Source organism: Amblyomma mixtum, chromosome 1, assembly GCF_055824585.1.
Source record: "Amblyomma mixtum isolate Tamu chromosome 1, ASM5582458v1, whole genome shotgun sequence".
Taxonomy (NCBI): domain Eukaryota; kingdom Metazoa; phylum Arthropoda; class Arachnida; order Ixodida; family Ixodidae; genus Amblyomma; species Amblyomma mixtum.
This window is the reverse complement of record NC_143012.1, coordinates 256649282-256670853: the sequence shown is the minus strand read 5'-3', so window position 1 is coordinate 256670853 and position 21572 is coordinate 256649282. Positions and strand designations below refer to the sequence as shown.

General features: G+C 45.0%; 3 protein-coding genes across 6 annotated transcripts; 1 reads left to right on the top strand and 2 right to left on the bottom strand.

Moving 5' to 3' along the window:
- Positions 1-815, bottom strand: LOC149371542 (cytochrome c oxidase assembly factor 5). Its single transcript, XM_089565808.1, has 3 exons — positions 588-815; positions 402-503; positions 1-130 (listed from the first exon to the last, which is right to left on the bottom strand). The coding sequence occupies exons 1-3, from the start codon at positions 693-695 to the stop codon at positions 89-91; spliced, it is 252 nt and encodes an 83-aa protein (XP_089421934.1). The 5' UTR covers positions 696-815; the 3' UTR covers positions 1-88.
- A 65-nt stretch (positions 816-880) lies between these two features.
- Positions 881-16569, top strand: LOC149371541 (uncharacterized). The gene is made up of 9 exons (XM_089565802.1): positions 881-1069; positions 1979-2094; positions 2162-2252; positions 2414-2496; positions 3381-3454; positions 7369-7455; positions 9451-9674; positions 13021-13077; positions 14847-16569. The coding sequence occupies exons 1-9, from the start codon at positions 926-928 to the stop codon at positions 15369-15371; spliced, it is 1401 nt and encodes a 466-aa protein (XP_089421928.1). The 5' UTR covers positions 881-925; the 3' UTR covers positions 15372-16569.
- A 109-nt stretch (positions 16570-16678) lies between these two features.
- mIF3 (mitochondrial translation initiation factor 3) lies at positions 16679-20124 on the bottom strand. Of its 4 annotated transcripts, XM_089565804.1 has the most exons (4): positions 19692-20124; positions 18204-18492; positions 17578-17615; positions 16679-16939 (listed from the first exon to the last, which is right to left on the bottom strand). In XM_089565804.1, exons 1-4 carry the CDS (start codon positions 19988-19990, stop codon positions 16906-16908), a joined length of 660 nt encoding a protein of 219 aa, XP_089421930.1. In that variant the 5' UTR covers positions 19991-20124; the 3' UTR covers positions 16679-16905. The 4 variants fall into 4 exon arrangements, with proteins under 4 accessions (XP_089421930.1, XP_089421931.1, XP_089421929.1 ...); XM_089565805.1 differs by lacking the exon at positions 17578-17615 and having other exon boundaries at positions 16679-16952; XM_089565803.1 differs by lacking the exon at positions 17578-17615.
- Between the last annotated feature and the right edge of the window lie 1448 nt (positions 20125-21572).

Here is a 21572-nt window from a genome sequence, read left to right as displayed (position 1 = left end):
TTTAACTATAAACAAAGTTTATTATTTTACACAGAACTCTTGATAGGGAGACAATTAGGTGATGCTCAGTTACCATACGCCATGACTGTCAGTAGCCTTTTCTTCCTCTGAACCTCTGCCTGTTGTCCAGCTGGGAAAGAAGAAAAAAAAAAAGACGTAAATTGTTTATGGGGTTTTAAAGTCCTGGAGCGACACATGAGCTATGAGGGATGCCGTACTGGAGGGCTCCGAATTAATTTAGGACACCCGTCGTTATTTAACCTACACTGAGATCGCACAGCACACGGGCGTCTTTTGCGTTTCGATACAGAAAAAATCGAAGTAAGGCAGCACAGCTTAACGAAGTGCCTACAGTTCAGTAAAAACGGCGAAAAAAAATGGCAATTTCTGCAAAAGCCTACCATAGAACGCTTGCACTCGAAGAAGAGAGTTTTCAGATTGTGACACTCAGGGGGAATAGACGGATGATTTGCACGCAAGCAAGCCCTCGGTGTCAAATTCTCCTGAAATAAAAAGAACAAAACATTAACACGACAGAAGGGAAGCCCAGTAAGTGTAATGAAATCCAGCGCCAAATTGTAACTTGCCTTTTTAACACAATCAGTTGCTAACAAACAGCGCTTCAAGTCATCTTTAACACCTTCGCACGCCCTGTGAGGCGCTAAAGCGCTGTCTTCTTCTGTGTACACCGGCATCACTCCAATTTTTTTTCGCTTCAGCACGCACTACACAGCCCCACTGCTCATTTCGCCACCAAAACTTCCAAAACCGCCACTTCTTGCGACTGCCAAAGCGGCTCTGACTGGCTCTGAACGGACTTCGGCTGGCGGACATAAGCAAATCCGCTAAAACAGGCAACTTGTCATCATCAGCACCTTACTGCTGCATTTTGGTATTTTGGGGTGATCCACAGGTGATCCATGCCATGTGCGAACCCGCTGCCGGCATGACAGGGAACAGTGCTTGCAGCCGTAACGAAACTACCTTTATCTGTTGCTTTGATGGTTGTTCTGCGAGCTTTCCGAATGGGAAGAAATTAAAATGGCACATGCGAGTTCACTGCGGAGATGTGAGTACCTGACAGACAGCGAAGCACGCTCCAACAGTGCATGTAATGTGCTTGGTCGGTGCAGCTTCTGTCGCAATTTCGGCGTCTTTCGCCGTGATTTTTGTGCAGTACCAAGAAAATTGCTTCTAAACTAAGCGATGAAACTACCGTTTGACCCGGTTTATTTCGTCGATTCACGCTTTGCCTGTCACGTGTGTTGAGCGTTCGAAATTTCGTCAGTTCAGGTATCAATCATGATGGAAACAAAGAGTTGCAGTCTGATCGAGTCAAAGATTGCTGGATCCGTGTTCACATACCCCACCGCTTGTCATGCTTGAAACGATCAGTGACTGGATATTTCTGTGAACATTAAGGTGTGCGAAAAATACACGAAGGCTACTGTGCCGGCCGCCGACATTCATTTTACACACCGTCATAGTTCACGTGCCTTTCTTGCTTTTTAATGGGCGTAAGGTGCTCATACTGTTCGCACCAGACTGTCACACTCAAGTTTGAATTGAATGATAGCCTTCTGAAAGTGAGTAGCTTCAGATGTGGCTGGGAAACGTACTGCGTGCCATTTACTTTTGACTCGACTGGTAGGTCAAGCTAGGGGGAGGCCAGGCAAGGAGGCTTTCTTTTTTCTTTTTTTACTTTCCTTTTCCTTGGAAGCCACCGCGGTGGTTCAGTGGCTATGGTTGCTCAGCTGCTGACATGAAAGACGCGGGGAATTCGGTCCCGGCCGCGGCGGCCGTATTTCGATGGCGGCGAAATGCTAGAGGTCCGTGTACGGTGCGATGTTGGTCGAAATTATCCTGCGCCCCCAACTGCGGTGTCGCTCATAGCCTTAGTTGCCATCCATGTTAGTTGCTTTGGGCGCACGCTAAACTTCATAACACCAAACCGTCTTTTCCTCGAATTATTTTTCAGCGACCCTTCAAGTGCGCACACCCAGGCTGCAGCAAAGAGTACACTAGACAGTTTCACCTCACACGACATGTAAAAAAATCGCACGAAGCCAAGAATGACCAAGGCAAATCTTTCAAGTGAGTTTCCAACCCACATCTCTTCACTCAAGGTGTTACAGTGCAAGAATTTCACATCCGTGCGCAGATGTACGCAAGAAAACTGTGGCAAGATTTTGTCTTCGGAAAATGCTTTTTACAAGCACATTAAATATTCCCACGGAAAGCGCAAATTTCAGGCAAGTGACATAATGAAAACTACTGGTCATTATTTGGTTGTGATGCCTGTGTGGTTTTGGCACTGAATAGTCTTTTTTTTTTAACAGTTCTTGTCACTTGTAAACTGCTTCTTTGCATTTGTAAGGATGCATTGTTAATTGCAATTCTTTCCTTCCTTTAGTGTGAGCATTGTCCGAAAGCATTCATAAAGCATCAGCATCTCAAAGTGCACAGTTATGAGCACACCAAGGTGCTGCCTTATCCGTGAGTACCATTTGTGTTTCCGCCTTTGCGACACTTGTGTTCCTGCTTCAGTTCCCCACAGCGCACACAAAAGACATTGATGGAAAGAAACACCACAAAGTGCTGTGGTGCGGACACTGCAGCCTGTGTAGAAATTCAGCTATATTGTTGCTTGTCTGCCAGTGCTACTTGTGCAGTGTGTGGCTGTTTATATTGTCTCTCCCAAATACTGCTATTAATTTGTTGTGCCAAGCTGTCGCGTCAAGTTTGTGCATTTTACCCTGGCCACATATTTCTTGTGGGAGTAGTAGTAGGGGTGTGCGACTGTTAAAAAATTTTTAATAGTGAATCATATCTTTCTAATATTCGATTCGTCGAATGGGGAAAGCTTGAAGGCTGGCCCTCTGACATTATCGGGGTAGGGTACGCGCAGTGAGGTGTGTCCCCCTTATCAGTTGCGAACTACTGCAACAGCAATTTTTAAAAAATTTTAATTATAGGGTCCACGCAGAGCTTTCAAAATTGACTCTAATATTCACATAGACCACCTTCACACATCTTTTGCACTATAATATGCCCATCGAAATCATTTCAGGGTCCCTTTAAAGGGATGCCAGTTCATGGGTATTCTCTAGCACAAATTTTTAAAATTTATTCTGTGGAAACTGCATTATCTGTAGTCAAAATTTAAATTTCAGTGTCTTTGCGTGTTTGCCTCTCCTCTAGTCATAGTTTTTGCTATTCTCGTGCTGATCCCGAGCATTGCATGAAAAAGCCCTGTGAGAACACTTAATCCCCATGAATAAAGTGCTGAAGGGCTTCTCTAAGTTACAGCTCACATTTGAGAGAATGCGTCGAGCATGCTAGCGTTTTCGTCTCACGCGATGTGTGGCGCTTCTTTGTAGTTGTCCAGAGCCAGGATGCAACAGGGCGTTCCTGCTGCCTAGCAAGCTCAAGGCCCACCAGAACACACATAAGGGTAAGAGCAGAGCTCCACGTGCAGCTGCAAGGACCAGCAGTGCAGATTCCATCGACCTTTATGGTGTTCGAACTGTCCTTAACCTTTAATACAGTTTTGTTTCTCATATAAGACGGGTTTCTCAGAACTTATATTATAGTTGTGCAGTCAGTACAGGAAGCTGGACAAGATGGCATGCTAGCATGTGTCCTGTAAGGCGAAAGCCTTTAATGCCTCATCGTTGTAGACAGAAGGCTGTCAGCAGAGGTGTCGTGCTTTTGATGGCCACCCTGATAGAGAATTACTGCCCCATTTCCTTTCCTCAAAAAGCTTTGCATTCAAAGGGTGGTGGTTCCATGGACTCCCTGGCAGTGCTACAACATGCTGTCGCGTTCCGCTCCTAAAGGCAATGTTTAAGCGTCATTAATTAGAATTTAATTAGTATTTATTCATTAATCAGTAATTATCAATTGATTAGTAATTTGTCATTACTTAGTAATTGGTCATTCATTGTGTGTGACGTCATCCAGTGGGGACATCACCAGTGTCCGAAGAGGCAGTCGAAGTGGTGCCTCTATGCACTTTAGACAGTCAAAGTGCCCCCTGAATTTTTTTTTTCTTTTTTTTTTCTTCATCCTTGTGTGAAGCACTAGCATTTTGCAACAGAAAACTTTGTCCTTTTGTATCTTTTCCGGAGCCTCTCCCGCATGCTCAACCTGCAGCCTGTGCTGCATGAACTCCTTATTATCAGTGACATGTGGATTATTGTCCTCTCTTCAACAGCCTGCTCTCTACACCCACAAGATGCTTAAGTCTACTCCATTCCGAATTCATGTGCCGTTGCCCATGTAGCATTCAGTTTGGCTGGTTGGTTTATAGCGTTTCAAAACATACTTTAAATGCACTTAAAGCAGGACAGAGATATAAAGATGGAAGAGGTGCTATGTGTCAGCTGAGTTTTGTTTGCTGGAAGCATACAGTTACAGCAAAAAATTAGGGGGTCACTTAAGCTTTGCCTTTAAGGGTGCGATGTGACAGTGTTAATGGCTCCCTTCAGTGGTTTCTCTTCACACACAGTCACTGTTTTTTGTTCACATTCACACATTTATTCAAATTATCGCAATACAGTTTCCACCTTCTTGTCTTTGAACTCTTCCACACTGCTGTTTATGCACATAATGTTACTCTAATTAGTATCTCACTAATTAGCACATATCTAGTTCACTCCACTCATTATCACATTACTGAGCTTCATATTAAGCCAACACCACACACTATCACACCCTTCCCTTTGTACCTCAGCCAAGTCAATGTGCCTGCGTGGCCTGGTCAGTAGTGTACCTGGCTGGTGACCCAAGGGTCATGGGTTCGAATTCCAACTTAATTAACTGTATGGAAATTTTTCTTTATGTAAACTTTACTTGATGACTCAACTTTATAAAGCTAAGTCGTTTGAGTTGTTTGAGAAATGCACTCACATTACAAGTTCTCTTCTCAAGTATTTTCATTTCAGACATCCATGCGTGACATCATTCGCGACGTGGGTTTCTCAACACAACAATGCCGCCGGAATGACACCGGGTTTTCCGCTGAACAGGGGCCTTAACACTGTCACATTAAGACGCACATAAGCAGGTGCATACACACAAGCCAGTGGCATGCTGTTGCTTGTAAATTGAAATTCTTTATCTCATAGTCCAAGGGAAGAGCTGCTGACATATCTAGTCAGTTTTTCTTTTTGGTCAGGAAGCCCTGAGAAAACTTCCTAGCCTCCTGCAACACAAATCAGAATGATGCTCTATATTACCAGGAAAAATTGGTTTCTTTAGGTAAAGAGAAGCTTTTTGTGGCATAGTGGCGGACGTCAGAAAACAGGCGATTCACGTTAACTAGTAAAGTGATTAACTAAATTTGAATGGTTAATTTTTAACTGTTACTGATAGGGACCAGATAGCAATTAGAGATTTGTAGTCGGCCGTTAGTAATAACCATATTGGTTTTTAGAATTTAAGAAATGTGATTGCATTCGCCGCTGTAGCTCTGCAAATTTGGGTTATTTCTCATGCCATTCAGAAAACTCGCACCTGCAGAGAGCGCACAGTAACATCCATCAGATTGTGTCACTTCATGGCGCCACATGACGGTCTCTGCCCTGACCGCACTGGAGCAACGAAGTGGCGGGGAGCACCGCAGCACGGGCAGGGCAGCGATTGTCACGACGTACTTTTACTGTCTTCAGTGGGAGTCATTCTTGGCATTCTTGGTGCCGTAATGCTGAAGCGACTGTTGGTGATTTAATGGTGCCACAACTAACTCTTCAAGCAGCTCCCATTCAGGTGCAGTCTTGATGTGTCTTTCAGGCAGGAAGGCATGGCTTTTCTGCTTCATTTTTTGCTTAGAAAAAGCGGGAGCCACACAGGAGGTTCCACAGTTGGCTTCACATTGAATTGGCACAATGGACTAGTCTTGCTACAGGTTTCACTGCGCTACCACTGGCATAGGATGCTGTTGTGGTATGAACTATGGTTGAAAAATGCAGAATCCTGAGGTGGAACTGGCTTCATGGCAGGGATAGTTGGTTTATGTGAAACTACAAATACATTCAGACAAATTCAGGATTTCGCCTGAAGGAATTATATGTAAGGCCAGTTTCGCTGATTTCATTGCTACAGAATAATGCATATAAAATTTATGCTGTTTACTTGTTGAGGCGCAGCCTTTTCAGACCAGCCGTCACGGTGGCTCAGTGCTTATGGTGCTTGGCTGCTGATACAAAAGATGCGGGTTCAATCCTGACCGCGGTCGCATTTCAGTGGAGGCAGAATGCTAGAGGCCCTTGTACTGTGCGATGTCGGTGCACGTTGAAGACCCCCAGGTGGTCGAAATTATCTGGAGCCCTCCACTATGGATTCCATCATAGCCTGAGTTGCTTTGGAACATTGAACCCTATAAGCCAAACCTTTTCAGACTATGTGGCACAGACTGTGCCAGGACGATCACTGACTAGTGAAACGCTCGATTGTAAACTACATGCTGTGGCTTGATTCGGTATTTGTCTGAAAGTCACCACATTGCTGGCATACTGGCATAGACTTCCATAAAAGTAATGCGCATCTACCGCCTGTTCCGTATTTATCTGTCCGTGTTAGAAAAAATTCTCCTGCGCAAACTACTGGACTATATGGGCTCAAACGCCGACTACAAGGTAGCTTGTGATGGTCTTCGTCTTTCGATATGAAATTTAACATCTAAACTTGCCTGCATTTTCAGGTATCGGCGAAAAACTGCATTCGGCTGCGGCAGAACTTTTCGTCCAGGCGAGCAAAGAAGCCACTTTGACAGGCTGCGCCATCTGGCGAGCGGTGAGGCAACCGATGCACAGCTTGGGGCGGGAATGCGCACCTCGCGCGGTTTCTTCGGATGTGCGTGTCGTCTGCTCCTTGAAATTAACACCGCTTACCAGATGGCGCAGTCTGTCACCCTGGCTTTTTTGCTCGCCTGGACGATAAGTTCTGCCGCAGCTGAATGCAGTTTTTCGCCGATTCCTGAAAATGCAGGCAATTTTAGATGTTAAATTACTTATCGAAAGACGAAGACCATCATAAAGTACCTTGTAGTCAGCGTTTTGAGCCCATATAGTTCAGTGGATTGCGCAGCGGAATTTTTCATAACAGGGACAGATAAATATGGAACACGCGGTATGGTCGTCGTGTTGAAATTTATCTGTTACTTCTGTAAAAAAGAAAGTAAGTTTCTGGCACTACAAATATAACCACTCCCCTCAAGTAACTAAGTAGACGTTTAGGCCGCTGTTCCGAGATGGTTATATTGAGTGTTGCTGGACTGCATATTTGGACAGTACGAATATTGTTGTGTCTGTTCTGGCAATTCAGAATGGATGCTGCAGTCCTTGCTCTGGCATGTTTTTTCCCCAGGTTACCCCTGTGGTACAGAAGGCTGCGAAGCAGTATTCACGAAATGGACACTTCTGCAGAAGCACAGAAAAGTGGAGCACCAAAGGCGTAAGTATTTTTCTGTTGGATCTTGCGTATCATTGCGCACAACTGTAGGAACCATTCTCTGCAGTTGGTGCAACGAGCCAACCAAAACCACGCTCATCGTCAGTCTGGGAGAATGATGTAGCAGTGTTGTTTGCTTGAGGACTGTTGTTCATGGCTCATTTTTAGACCATGTGGTGAGGAGATAATCGTTTGCTAATTGCGTGCATTATCTGCACCCCTGGGCTCATTTTCTTGTACCGTCCAAACTATGAAACTGTTATTGCGACATAATGTGTTGCAACTTCAGGCATGATGTGGGCCACTTCTTCGTGCTGACCCATCCTAGGTGCCTTCTTCATGCCTGGGGATGACAGCAGAAGTAGTAGGGAATTAAGAGGCTCTGAAGAGTCAGCAATGGATCAATTGGATGCGTTGCACATTGTTGTGAAGTTCAGAGTTCAGAAGTTGCCTCCGGGGCATGGATTGCAGCATAGCCCCATCAATACACTTGTCACTTCCAAACTTGGTGCTTAAATGTTAAAACTAGTTTCAGCTGTTGTTGAATAGTTAAAGGTCTCAGTGGTAGTCTTAAACAGTGAAAGATTGACTTTTCCATTCCTTTCACTCATCTGACATGACACTGCCCATTGCAGCGATGCGCGTTGTGTATGGGCACTACACAGCGTATAATTAGGTAGCTTCCATCACTTCCTGCCATTATGCCTTTGGAGGTATGCGCAAGATTATGCACTCATTTCAATTCCCTCTTGGCCTTTGGTTTGCCTAGAGCACTGTGCAGATGCTCGCAAGCAACTGGTTGCCAGGCACAGGCAGCCCCAGATCTTGAGTGAGTGGTGTGCCAATGACTGTCGTAAACCTTTTGCCTGACAGATTTCTCTGGTGACAATAGTGAAAGGCAAGATGCACATGTGCACAACAATGATTGTGTCTTGGAGCAGCATATATTTGCGCCTTCGCACATTTGAGCCCCATTCTATGGCCTAAGCCCTGTATCTGTGTCTGCTTCTGCAGGTAATAAGTATGTCTTCTTTGCAAAGACTGGTACAGCAGAAACATCACGCACTGGCGCATGTGTGTGTTTTTTTCTCGTGAACATTGTTTCCTGCTGCGCCAATCTTCGCAAGGCATGTCTGACCAACTTGTCCAAACGTTTACATTTCTTAATAGTAGGTGTCACTTCACAGGCAAAGGGGGGACCCTGGTCTTTGAAAAAAAATTTTTATTAATGAAGTCACAGTTATGAAATTTCAAGGCCGCATGTAGTTTTGTGCGCTGATTCTGGATATGTAATTTAATTTCGTGTAAAACAATTCTTTGAGCACTTGTGCAATTTTTATGAAAGTATTTTGGGAAAAGCTTTGCAGAAAATTTGCTGCAGGAAACTCGCTGAAATGCATGCCATTAAGTTCTCTTGACACCAAGGAATGCAATAAGGGCAAAATTATCATCCTGGCTATCATAGAACTTGAGTTATAGGGTTTTGAAGTTGTCGCTTCAGAAATGAGAAGAAAAGTGTGTATTCCTGTTTCTGAAGTGGCTGCTTCAGTACCCTGTAACTCAAGTTCTATGATAGCCAGGATGATAATTTTACCCTTATTGCATTCCTTGGTGTCAAGAGAGCCCAATGGCATGCATTTCAGCGAGTTTCCTGCAGCAAATTTTCTTATATGCTCTCTCCAAAAGACTTGCATAAAAATTGCACAAGTGCTCAAGGAATTGTTTTACACGAAATTAAATGACATATCTAAAATCAGCACACAAAAATACATGTGGCCTGAAAATTTCATTACTATATCTAGATTAATAAAAATTTTTTTCAAGACCAGGGTCACCCCTTAATAGTAGGTGTCACTTCACAGGCACACTGCTTGCTTTTCCTGCTGCTGCATTGCAAGATTTGAGAGTGCAGTCATTTGTGTCGGCTGAGCTTGCAGCCAGTGTAGTGTCAGTTATCTTCAGCGGGAAGTGCTCATGGTTACGACTTGATGCCTGCAGAGTTTCCTTGCATCACATGCGGGCGAGTCTTCTTCTCCAAGTGGAACCTGACCACGCATGCAGAGACACACAGCAGTGAGCGGGAGAGCTTCTGCTGCCCTCACGAAGGCTGCGGCCGCTTCTACTACCAGGAGAAGAACCTCCGGCAGCACATTCTTAGCGCTCACGAGAATAAGCGCTTCTCCTGCAATGCCCAGGGATGCACCAGGACCTTTTTCTCCAAGGTGACCCAGGCTTGCTAGACATACCATAGAAGCAAACACTTTTGGAAACATACGGGAGAGAGAGAGAGAAAATTTTATTGTCGGAAAAGAAGGGTTCCTGGATGCTTAGCAGAAGGGCCAGGTGGCCGTTAGCCGATAGCTGGCGGCGACCTCTTCGGCGCGCTCGATGGCTCCTGCCTAGACGGCAGGGTCTGAGCTGTGCAGCACTTCTTCCCAGGCGTCTGGTGAGGGAGCTTCTATAAGAGCTTCCAGAGGAGGATCCTCTGGGCAGAAAACGTGGGGAAGGGAGGGGGCAATGGGGAAAGACAGCAACCTAATACAACGGTGCCTGGGTGCCTGCAACCTCTGCATGTTGCAAGCTGTGATCTGTCTACTTATGTATGGGAGCAGTTGCCTGCCTTTGCATTTGTGGGTGCACTTGTGTGTGCATTTTTATAATCCAGTCGCGGCTGTGTTCGCTACTAGTGCTGACCACTTGGTGGATGTGAGGCATTCTGTTGTCCCAAAAGTTCACAGCATGGCACACATTCGAAGCTTAGAGCAGGCAGGAGACCTCTTATGCCACCAGTGGCATCGAGACAATGTGTGGCCTGAAGCCCTTGCTTTGCTTTAAGCAAACAAGGGAAGAGGAATGAGGGGCTCGTTATAAATATGACAGAAGCCAACAGCCACAGAAACCAAGGGGCACAGGGGATTCATTTATTTTTTTAAATTAATTTATTTATTTTGTGGTGTTGATCAATTTAGAATATTTAGAATTCTAAATTGATCAACACCACAAAATAAATAAATTAATTTAAAAAAAAATAAATAAATCCCCTGTGCCCCTTGGTTTCTGTGGCTGTTGGCTTCTGTCATTGCTTTGCTTTAGGCAGACAAGAGCAGGTGAGGGTCCTGTAAAATGAGTGTACACTTGGACACCTTGGATAAAGGACAGAAGGGAGAAAAGAAAACATACAAGTTAAGGGGGGATGTGGCTTTCAGCGAAATTTGTAAAAATTTCTTGTTGTATTTACGTGAAATTTTTTGAGCTTACTGGAAATATCTTTATCACTACTCTCACAAAATCTCACCGTTACCTTTCCAGAAAATGGTCAAGACAGTCTTTTTTTTTTTTTTGCAATGCACAAATTTTATACCCCTGTCACACGGGCTTTTCGAAGGCCCTCGAACCGATAGTCTATCGACTCAAAGGCGATCGAGCGCTGCTACACAGCCAGTTTGAATGGCCATCGAGTCAATAGTCTATTGAGTCAACGGAGCAGCCCGGAACTCTATTGAGATTTCGAGGGCCTTCGAGCGTAGCCCAAGGTTGCTAGCATTGCTTCGTACGCCACCAATGCGCACTTTCGTGCTCGATACATAAGCGTGAACAAACATTGTTCTCTCAAACTTTAATGCAAGCAGTAAACTATTAGTCTGCGCAATAATTTAAAAATTGTATCGGTCTGGTTTAAAGCACATTATTTTTATTCTCTCCATCGCAGAAGCCGATCGGTTTAAAACGATTCCCGCGTGCGGCGACAAAACATAGCGGCGCCCTTCAAAGCCGGACCTCTTGCTTCGGATTGGATTCACGTTGTTGCTGCCTTTTTCAGTCCGTTCACTGGTCATAAATGGGGCACCGGTCTTTCGCATCGTCTCACCTTGCCTATAAGAAATCATATAATTGATAAATTTGCTTTATTTTTTATTTAGAATGACGATTCTGCCACTGCTAGGCTTAAGAGGAGAGTCAGTTTGTTGACAGTAATTGTTCCCATCCTGACAACCAGATGGCGCCACTATAGGCTGAGTTTATTTTTGCGTCTGTGCTAGCATACACTGAACTAAAAGTGGGAATGCGCCTGCGTTTAGCGTACATAAGCATGCATACGCTTCTGGTACGTAGACAGCGTAAATTTACGCTCTTTTCTCACTGTTTCTGTGGTTTCTGTGTACGCCGCGAGCAGCGACGTGGTGTGTGATAGCGAGAAACAGCACTGGCACAGCTGTTCCACCTCGCCCGGGCGTCAACAGATGAGAACAGGTCCTAGTTTTTGGGGCGAGCGAATCCGCTTCGCTCGCCGGATTTTTGGACAAGTGTGAACGCACCTTATGATGGCAAGAAAAGTGTATTTCAGCATCTAGTTAGGTTTCATAAAATATTTTTGTTATTTGCGCGAAACCGAATGTAGCGATTGTGGCACCACACTAGCTTGGCGTAAGATGCGAGAACCATTTCAATGGCCATTGAGATTTGCCGTGTAGCAGCACCACGACTCTCTCGAAAATCTTGAAGGCCCTCGACTCAGTGGCCATTGAAACTGGCCGTGTGACAGGGGTATTAGTTTTAAATTCTTGCAATGCAGTATCTGTTGACGTACCTAGAGTAAGAAGAGTTTCATACAAAAAATTTTAAATACACAGATTTGAAAAAGAAAAGATTGTCTTGACCTGCAGTGTGGTTCTAGGAGTGCAACAAAACAAACAGAGTCAAAATAGATAAAACAGTTGTGAACAAATCTGCTCCGCAGAAAACCTTGACGGACTAAAACGCCTGTTATTCGAGCATTTCCCCACAATGCAGAGCTGGCGCGGTTCACTAAATTTTAATTTTAGGGTACTTCCCGGTCGATTTCGGCAATTCAGCTTTGGAATAGCATAAAAAAAACAAGGCAAACAAGGGGATACAGTTTTCAAAAACTTATTTTTTGGCCATTTTTTTTTATTCTACGTCACCCCCCCCTTTTGTTTTTCTAAATTCAGACAGAGTGGCTAGCATTGTTAGGTACGAAGATTGTAGATGGCAGGGCAGCCAAAGACTTCTGCAAAACTTATCCTAAATAAGGACCAAGGGGAGGTACCGGCTTCATGATTGTGAAAGAGTACTAGATGTTTGACATCCGTTAAATGAATGATAAGGTTGCATAATTTGAAAGAGTCATCCCATTTGTTGTAGGTGCTGACATGTTCAGGCAAGAAGAGCTAATCAATCACACTGAGGTTGCCAGTTACACTGAAGATGGAAGAGTCATGCTGTTATAGGCCACTGGAACAAAGGATAGCTTAAGGGAGTCAAGGGAAGGTGCCTAGGTGGGGTGGTATTGTAATGCGTGGCGGACGCTGGGTGCCAGGTTGAGGATGGATGGGCTAGCATGTACACAAATCATAGAATCATTCAGTCGGACTGCTTGTTGACACAGTGCTGCAGCAATGGATCCCAGCTGGTCTCTTTTTAAGCATGGCTTACATAAACACAAACCCATGCCCCCATGTTCTTATCTGCTCCTAAAGACCATAGCTTATGAGGTGCCATGTAGCATGCTGACCAAGGAGTGTAATTATGCATTTTTGTTTTTTCTAGCAATCATTGAAGAAACACAAAATGTGCCATGACCCAAATAAGCCGCTGCCCCAAAAGGTGCGTATGTGTCCTCCATGTGTGTACATGCATGTGATTTGTCTAACGTTTGTGCTACTGCTTCTTACAGGTAGGCCTAGCTTGCACTTGGTTCTGGTTGTCCCTATTAAAATATATGCAAAGTGCAGAATTTCTCTGAGTAGGCAGCTGCTGCATTAGTTTAAGCAAATTCATCGCATTCAAAAGAAAGTAATCAGAATCTAGAGACTAATGGAAGCAGAATTTTTATTTAGGTCTCCGACTAAAAAATCATGCAAAACTGCAAAGCTTGAGAACCTTAAAATCTCCCTGCTACAATATGAAAATTTGATTACACTGGTATGAGTAATTAACAAATGAAACAGATACCCTTAACTACTTTGCAAGTGAATTCATAGGTGTTTGCAGAAGTCTTGAGCACAAAAATAGTGGCACAACATAATATAATTCAAGATGCAGTATTGTTTATGGTAACTGCAGCAACAGGTGCCACTTATAAAATTTTGGTATCTGTTTTTGTATCAAATCTGCACTGTTGGAAGGAGCAAGTTTAGGAATTCCAAGTTTGTAGCTTTCTGAAAACTCTTGTATATGCAGTGGAATCTTATTAATTTGAACTCACTTATTCGAACTTCCTGTTTATTCAAACTGATGCTTTGGCCCCATCATCTTTGTTAAAAAAGCTCTGTTTTATTGTAACTGACTTTAACTGAATTAAACAAACTTTTGATCCCCTTCGAGCTATTGAGAATTGACTGTAACTACTTAAAATAGGAATGAAAAATAACAGTAATAAAATGAAATTCTACTTTTATCAATCTGTAGAGATTATACTATCGACAATCTGTTTAACCCATCTGTGAGGGCACTTGAAAATGGAGATGTTATTTCTTCACCTCATACCAGTATTTCATGCCCAGAACTGCAAGAGTTGCATAAGCAAAGTAAAAATCTTATGCGCACTGGAATATAAGGCCTAGGTAATGCAGTTTATTGCTGTACAGTACACGGTGAAGTTAACTAACAAAAGATGCCCCTACCCACCTTCAGGAGCTGTAAAACAAATGTTTAGTGTTAGGCACAGTTACAAATTGACATACTCAGCATGAAATAGCCAGTGGGTTTCTTTGAAGGTTTGTTGTCCACCATTGTAGAAAAATTTTACCTTGAATAATTAAAAGAAAGAAACAAGATATCAAATACATGGGCTTCTATGGGATCTTCCAAGGGGAATGGCTATTCCTTTGTTATGTCTGTTATCTAGTTATAAACTATTTTGTTATAACGAGGTTCCAATGTATGTACAAGGCTACCCACTCAGAGGCACTGTCTTTCATAAGGCTCACCATATGCCTGATGTCATGAAATGCCTGACGGCACAGTTCGTGTTTCATTACTGCCCCGCCGCTTTAGGGTTAGCACAAATACAGCAGCACATCTGTAATATATGTTCACAGAGGCTTATTTCACATCTAATGCGAGAAAACTTACCAGGCGCTTGCTGTTGCTGCGAGTCAAATGTGAAGGCCCCCTCCCTCCCAGCAGTTCCACTGCAGGTTCGATTCATCTGTGTGCAACTTTTAAAAACCACTAGAGTGTCTGCACATTCCTTTCGTGTAAGTAGAGATAGAGAACAGTCCTGAAACCTTTTAGCAGGAGGCTTCCAAGCAAGGCGACTTATTTTTTTTTTTTGTACTCATGGTTTTATAGTCACAGCAGTGTTTCCAGTAGCCACACTGGTAAAAACACATTTTGTTATAGAAAGTTTAAATGGGTTTTGTCCACTGCAGAGGCCACACAAAGCCTCAACCAAGGGCCGCAGGAAGAACTTCCCCACCAAGAGCGCAGCGGCAGTCCTATCGGGCCATACACCGTCAGCAGAGAGCGAGAGAAGGCTTCTCTCCGGCGACACATGCCCACTGCTAGCCACGTCTGATTTAACGCAGTGCGACGCTGGGGCCCACGAGGCTGTGCGTAGCCCTGGAAGCTGCATAGAGCACAGCTCCAGTGTGCAGTGTCCAGAAGAACATGCTTCGCACATCAGCACATCCAGACAGCAGCCAGCTGCATGCGAGAATTCATCACTGATGGCAGTGCCACACGAAATGCAAGATGATAGATGTCTTGTGAAAGAAACTGTGCAAGTGCCTCCTCACTTAGAAGCAGCACCACTGGTGGCAGCTGGCACAAGTGACAGCAGCTTGGCGCATGAGAACTCGGTTCATGTGTGCAGTGAGGTTGCTAGTGGGTCTGAAATTGTACGCGAGACTTGTTTCGTTCTGCCAGCTGTGGCAGTACAGCATGTAACTGCATAATGGAGATGAAAAACTGTATTTCATAGAATGGGCAGTGCATTATTTGTGCCTTCAGTACCTGACGGTTTGGAACAAAAGAAAGATATAGCCGTCGACAAGGCTCCTAGTTTTCCGCGATTCCACGAAAAATCGAGGATTTTAGGATTTTTCGCAGAATGGTGGGTCAACAGTCACATTATATTTTTTTCTTACGATATTGTGTTTTGTGGATATCAGCAGGAATGATAGAATGATAAAAATTTAATAAATATATTTGGCTGAATTCTCTTGAAAGGGAGACCCTTGTAAGGAGCGAAGTTTGGCTGATGCCTCGACATGCTCACTCCACCATCAGCTCAAGGAAGCTAGCTCGTCCAGTGTTGCTGCTTTGGCAATAACGCACTCACAAGCTTCTGTGGAAAAATTCAGATACTGGCACATGCCAAAAACAGTATTACAATATTGTTGTGAATATAATGCCAGTTTTTTTTTTCCTTAGATCATCTACTTTGTACAGCACGTCACTCTGCATTTGGAACCAAACTACGAATATCACGTTTTTTTTTTCCGCTGTTTGCGATACCCACGTGAGCTCACTCACCAGGCTCGTGACCTGTGAGGGAAAGCCAACTTCTCGAAGACCATTTATTATCGCAGCAAAGCACTTAGCATGCAGTGGCAAGACACATGCTTTAGATGTTAAGAGAGCGATTACAGAGGCTAGTTGGTGGTTCATTGTGTGGGAACCACGCTGGACTTAGGCAAGAGACATTGCAAGTACGAAGTGCGTCGCCTGTTGTCGTCCTTGCAGTGTCTCTTGTCCAAGTCCAGCGTGGTTCCCACACAGTGAACCACGGCTGCAGATGTGGAAAGAATGTGGCACAGGCCATTGCAAAAGAAATATAAATGGTTGTACACGGTACCACAATTGTTTGCTGGCTATGAATATTACGTCCACTTGGCTTTTTTTGAATATTTTACCTCATGGTGGCAACAAGCAGACTCAAGAACAATGTGATGATCCTTAATCCGTGGCAGTGTTATGTGCATTTGTTATTTGCTACGTAGCCTGAATCTGCACATCGTGCATTTACAGGTTTGGTCCCCAGCCATGGCAGTTAGGTTTTGATGAAAGAGAAGCGTAAAAATGCTTGAGTACTGAAATGTTCGATGAACTGAGAGAAGCTCGAGTGCTTGAAATAAATCCAGAGCCTCTTAAGACCGTGGCCCATCTCTTCACTTAGCATGTGACCTGCGGTGACTTGAAAAATCTGCAGGTTATGTGCAAATGCTCCACTTGCACAGTTCAAATTTGACAGCAGCGAACATCACAGACCTGTGCTTTGCTATTTTACTTCATCATGCATATGTCAGGACTGTTGATCTGGCGCATGGTGTACTGTACCAAAAGACATGCAGGGACACTGTCACTCTTCCGAGGCTTCCTGCTTGGAAGGCTGGGACTTCTCAGAGTTCTTCTTCTCTGCAACTGGCATGATCACAAACTTTAGGACTCCGTTTGTGATTCTTTTCTGCAGGAACCTTGCTTCGCCAGCTAAGAAACTCTCAAATTTTTGATAGATGATTTCCTGAAAAGAAAGGCTGCATTGAAGTGGAGTCCATTGACTGACGGAAGGAACGCAAAGGCTGGCAATGGGGGCACGAAGCAAGTACTATTTACAAACACTGCAAGTTTCTGCTACTGTTTGTGGCTGCATAGAAAAATAATGTAGACAACTATCGTGTGCTGTCAACTCTGCCAATTTCAAGTTTGATTTGGTTTCAGGGCCAAAGTGACTCAGGCTATGGAGGGCTCCGAATAATTTCGACCACCTGGGTTTCTTTAACGTGCACTGACATCGCACAGCACACGGGCCTCTAGAATTTCTCCTCCACTGAAATGCGACCGCCGCGGCCAGGATCAAACCTGCATTTTTTGGGTTGGCAGCCAAGCACTGTAACTACTGAGCCAACTCGGCGGCTCATCAAAAGCTTACATTATATAATAAGGTTTTTTACATCAACATTTTTCCTAACATTCCCTAATTCTAGAGGCTCGTGTACTGTGCGATGTCAGTGCATGTTAAAGAACCCCAGGTGGCAAAGAAATTTAAGGCACCTAAAAAGAAACTGAAATTTCTTGGTTCATTTTTTTTTATATATCAAGAAATAACTTAATTCAAGAACATTTATCAGAGGGATAAAGGTGCTTCTGTAGCAAATCTACCTGTATCGTGCATGCCTTGGGAAGTGAGTTCTCTTGCCCTAGGTACAGGTGTAAGCAACATGAAAGGGAAAATAGTTTGCATTTGAGACCCAAATTTGTTCTTATTCCACAAAATTTGCACACCTTCGTGTGTTCGATCCCGGCCACAGAGGTTGAATTTTGATGGAGGCGAAATTCTAGATGCTCATGCACTGTGCGATGTCAGTGCACGTTATCCCAGGTGATCAAAATTTCCGGAGCCTTTCACAACAGCATCCCTCACAGCCCAAGTCGCTTTAGGACGTTAAACCCCCATAAAAAAAAAAAATCACACCATGCTGGTTGGTTGGCTTATGAGGTTTAACGTCCCAAAGCATCTAAGGCTATGAGAGACGCCGTAGTGGAGGGCTCCGGAAATTTCGACCACCTGGGGTTCTTTAACGTGCACTGACATCGCACAGTACACGGGCCTCGAATTTCTCCTCCAAAGAAATTCAACCGCCGCGGCCGGGATCGAACCCGCGTCTTTCGGGTCAGTAGCCGAGCACCATAACCACTGAGCCACCGCGGCGGCAAGCTCCCTTCCGAGTTGTCTCAGCCTCTGCGAACTGAACAAGCCCAAAAATTGCAACGTTTTGATGGCTCACCAACTGCTTTGTTGATTCTGGGGTGCCAGTTACGCCCACACGAATCTCGCACTTCTTATCGAGCCACTTCTTGATGCTCTTGAGTTTGGTGTTCAGGTCATTCTCGGTGATCTTGCTGCTTGCAATCACATTCTTCACAAGGTGCTGTTTTCCAGCGGCTGGAGCACTTTTCGCTTCCGCACCATTTGCTATCCTTCCCTCATGTTCAAGCATCTGCTGGGATGTCATGATCTGGTATACTTTCCTCTTTTTGGCCTCAGCATGCCTGCCATCTTCTAACTGGACCAAGCTATAAATGGACAAAAAAATTGTTTTGCAGTCATCAGGAGCTTTAGCAATGTAATAAATGTAGTGTCTGTGGACTTTTTTTTTTTTTATGGGGCTGTTGGGCACTGGAATGTCATAGCTTTCCTTCAAGGATGTCGGTGGAGGCAAGGAAGGTGTCTACAGGCGCCAGTGGCCTTCGTTTTCATTATGTCCAGATGTGCAATATAAGCTGGTTGCTCTGTGGTTTTGCAAGGCTGCCCCAAACAGCACTTGCTGCATGAAACATAGGGTTGTGTCATCCATGTACTTGGTTGCACGTCTTACAGTAAGTCAAGCTGCTCTCTGAATGCACAACCTGCATCTTCAAGCATTTTTGCACTAGCATACTTGCCTTCCAACAAGCCATTCAGGCGGCAACGGGTGAACCATGCTTGCACAAGAAATGCTCATTACGCAACACAGCGTGAAAAGGCTTTCTTCTGCCACATTGCATGCAGTAGCTGCATTGCTAAGTCTAGCACAGTTTCTATTATACAATCAATTTCTGCACCTCACTGCTGTCAATTGACCGAGGTCGCACAACAATTTCTCGATTATAGTGTTTCAACTCGGGCACGCTAAAAATATTTCAGCAATTGGCGCACTCGTAAGTAGCAACAATTCCTAACGCGGGTTCGATCCCGGCCGCGGCGGCTAGAATTTCTTTGGAGGAGAAATTCTAGAGGCCCGTGTACTGTGCGATGTCAGTGCACGTTAAAGAACCCCAGGTGGTCCAAATTTCCGGAGCCCTCCACTACGGCGTCTCTCATAGCCTTAGTCGCTTTGAGACGTTAAACCCCATGAACCAAACCAAACCAAACCTAAATGGTATTAACTATGTAAACTATGTTACCTGCCGAAAAGATTCATGCCGGTGCGCGCCTCGTTCGGGCGTGTGCGGTAGTAGGCCACAGCCGTGGTCGGCGGACTTTTCGCGGCAGGGATGCGGTGACCGGATAAGTGTGAAGCCGATCAGCAACTAATATCACGCTGCGACACAGCATTGTTTGCAGTGTCTTGAAACGCCGCTTGAACCAACCGCAGTTACTATGTCCTACTGCTGCTTATGAACGTAAAGAAGTTGCTGTTTAAATGCGCGAGCCTAGTCCACATACACGAACTGAGCCATGTCCTCTGTGTTCAGCCCTGCCACTCATACCAGCAATGTAAAATAACACTCACTAGCAGTCGTGCTTCTTCGCAAATGCGAGTGCTTCATCTTTTGTCTTAGTTCCGAGAACTTTACCATCCGTGTTTACCAGCAACACAAACTCAGTTTTTTGTTTTTCTGACTTCGTCGCACCTTGGCAGTATTCACGTATGAACACAAGGCTACCAGCGGGAACTTTCTCGAGGTGTCGGTGTGGGGCATTGCCAGAAGACTTTGGTAAGAAAATTGGCTGCGCAGCACAGGTACTTCGTGCAGTTTGCAGAGCAAAGCATGTGCGCAGCCGCACAAGTAGACACCTTGCCAAGGACATTACCAGTCTGACATCACCAACCAAACACCATCCAACACCATCCAAACTCAACTGAACCAACTTAACGAACTCTGAACAGTCTGAACTCCGAACAAGTTTGCTCTCGTTACGTTGCACTGAACTCACTGCACCGCACATACCGCGTGCGCCAAATTTCGCTCGCTGTTTGGCCGTTTTGGCCGTTGAGGGCGCTCATATCGCATGTAATTTCTGCAACGTTTTTAATATCAAATGCTCAGAAGTGAAAAATATTCTTTTAAGAAATGTAAACGTTTTTAAAGCATAGCCGTCAATTTTTTCTTTCTTTGCATGTGAAGTTGTTGCACGTTGTGTACCTGCAGCGCATTGTCGCTCATGCAGCAGCATTCCTTCCTCCATGTGCAGCAGCCTTTGTTGCCTTGTCCACCATTTTGGAGGAAGGAAAATTTGTCTACCATACTATAGCCATACCTTTTCCGTCATCGGTAGGGATCATGGAGGAAAAAAAACTCCATGGTAGGGATGACGTGCGGTGGTAAGACACCGCCCAGGGAGGTGAGATCATCATCAGCTTCGCAACGTCCGCTGCAGGACAAAGGCCGCTTCCAGGCCAGCTGCTTCCACCTTAGCTCATCCTGCCATCTGACTCTGAATCCCAGCTAGCTGCATGCGCTATCCCTTTTCGTTAGCCCTGTTTTAACTTTCCTCTTACGTAAGAAGTTATATAAGCGCCTCGATATAAGCGAGGTGCTTCGAGGCACCTCTCGGACGCTGCCCGTAGCCGTAGCCGATCGGGCCCGCAAACATGGTAGAGCTCGCGCTTCGGGTCACTGCCCGACAAATTATAAGGCCCCTAGCACGCCTTAGCAGCTGCTTCCACCTTAGCACATCCGACCATCTGACACTCGACGCCCCAGCTCGCTGCATGCGCTATATATCCGTTTTCGATTGCCTTAACCCCAGCAAACCAAAAACCTCTCAGAGACGTCTAGCTAGACGTCTGTGAGAGGTTTTTGGTTTGCTGGGACGTACGAATTTACAGGTACAGATAAAATATGTCTTTGCCGCGGAGCAAGCTGTTGCAGCTTCCCTCAACAATAAAATCAGACGGATTGCAATTTACTGTCCTCTCACGTACATTTCTTTTTTTGGTTTCTGGGGGAAAAATGGCGCTGTACGTATTCGATGGACACCCGAACCGCACCGTAAATGAAGGGAGCAATGGGAGTGAAAGAAGAAAGAGAAAAAGAGGAGGTGCCGTAGTGGAGGGCTCCGGAATAATTTCGACTACCTGAGGATCTTTTCACTGACATCGCACAGCACACGGGCACCATTGCGTTTCGCCTCCACGAAACGCGGCCGCCGCGGCCGAGTTCGAGGAACTCCGGCTCAGTAGCCGAGCGCGACACGAACGCTTCGAGACGCCTCTCAGACGCTGCTTAATTGTAGCACGGCCCGCAAACGTATGGTAGAGCACGCGCGCGCTGTGGACCCTCAGGTCGCTGCCTGGAAGCATCCTCAAGTCTGATCCCCAGACATTTCACAGACCAAAACTAAGACGTCTTTTGCTAGACCATGCTGCGTATTGCAACTCCTTAATTCA

Excerpts from the sequence above, each read along its gene's own strand:
- LOC149371542 (XM_089565808.1), bottom strand. The coding sequence starts at position 695 with ATGCCGGTGTACACAGAAGAAGACAGCGCTTTAGCGCCTCACAGGGCG. Across the intron at positions 504-587 it reads CAACTGATTGTGTTAAAAAG|GAGAATTTGACACCGAGGGC; the intron begins GCAAGTTACAAT and ends TTTTTATTTCAG. Across the intron at positions 131-401 it reads TCGAGTGCAAGCGTTCTATG|CTGGACAACAGGCAGAGGTT; the intron begins GTAGGCTTTTGC and ends CTTCTTTCCCAG.
- LOC149371541 (XM_089565802.1), top strand. The coding sequence starts at position 926 with ATGTGCGAACCCGCTGCCGGCATGACAGGGAACAGTGCTTGCAGCCGT. Across the intron at positions 2,497-3,380 it reads ACCAAGGTGCTGCCTTATCC|TTGTCCAGAGCCAGGATGCA; the intron begins GTGAGTACCATT and ends GCTTCTTTGTAG. Across the intron at positions 3,455-7,368 it reads CCACCAGAACACACATAAGG|GTTACCCCTGTGGTACAGAA; the intron begins GTAAGAGCAGAG and ends TTTTTTCCCCAG.
- mIF3 (XM_089565803.1), bottom strand. The coding sequence starts at position 19,990 with ATGTCCTTGGCAAGGTGTCTACTTGTGCGGCTGCGCACATGCTTTGCT. Across the intron at positions 18,493-19,691 it reads GCGAAGAAGCACGACTGCTA|CTTGGTCCAGTTAGAAGATG; the intron begins GTGAGTGTTATT and ends GTCCATTTATAG. Across the intron at positions 16,940-18,203 it reads CAGAATCAACAAAGCAGTTG|GAAATCATCTATCAAAAATT; the intron begins GTGAGCCATCAA and ends CTTTCTTTTCAG.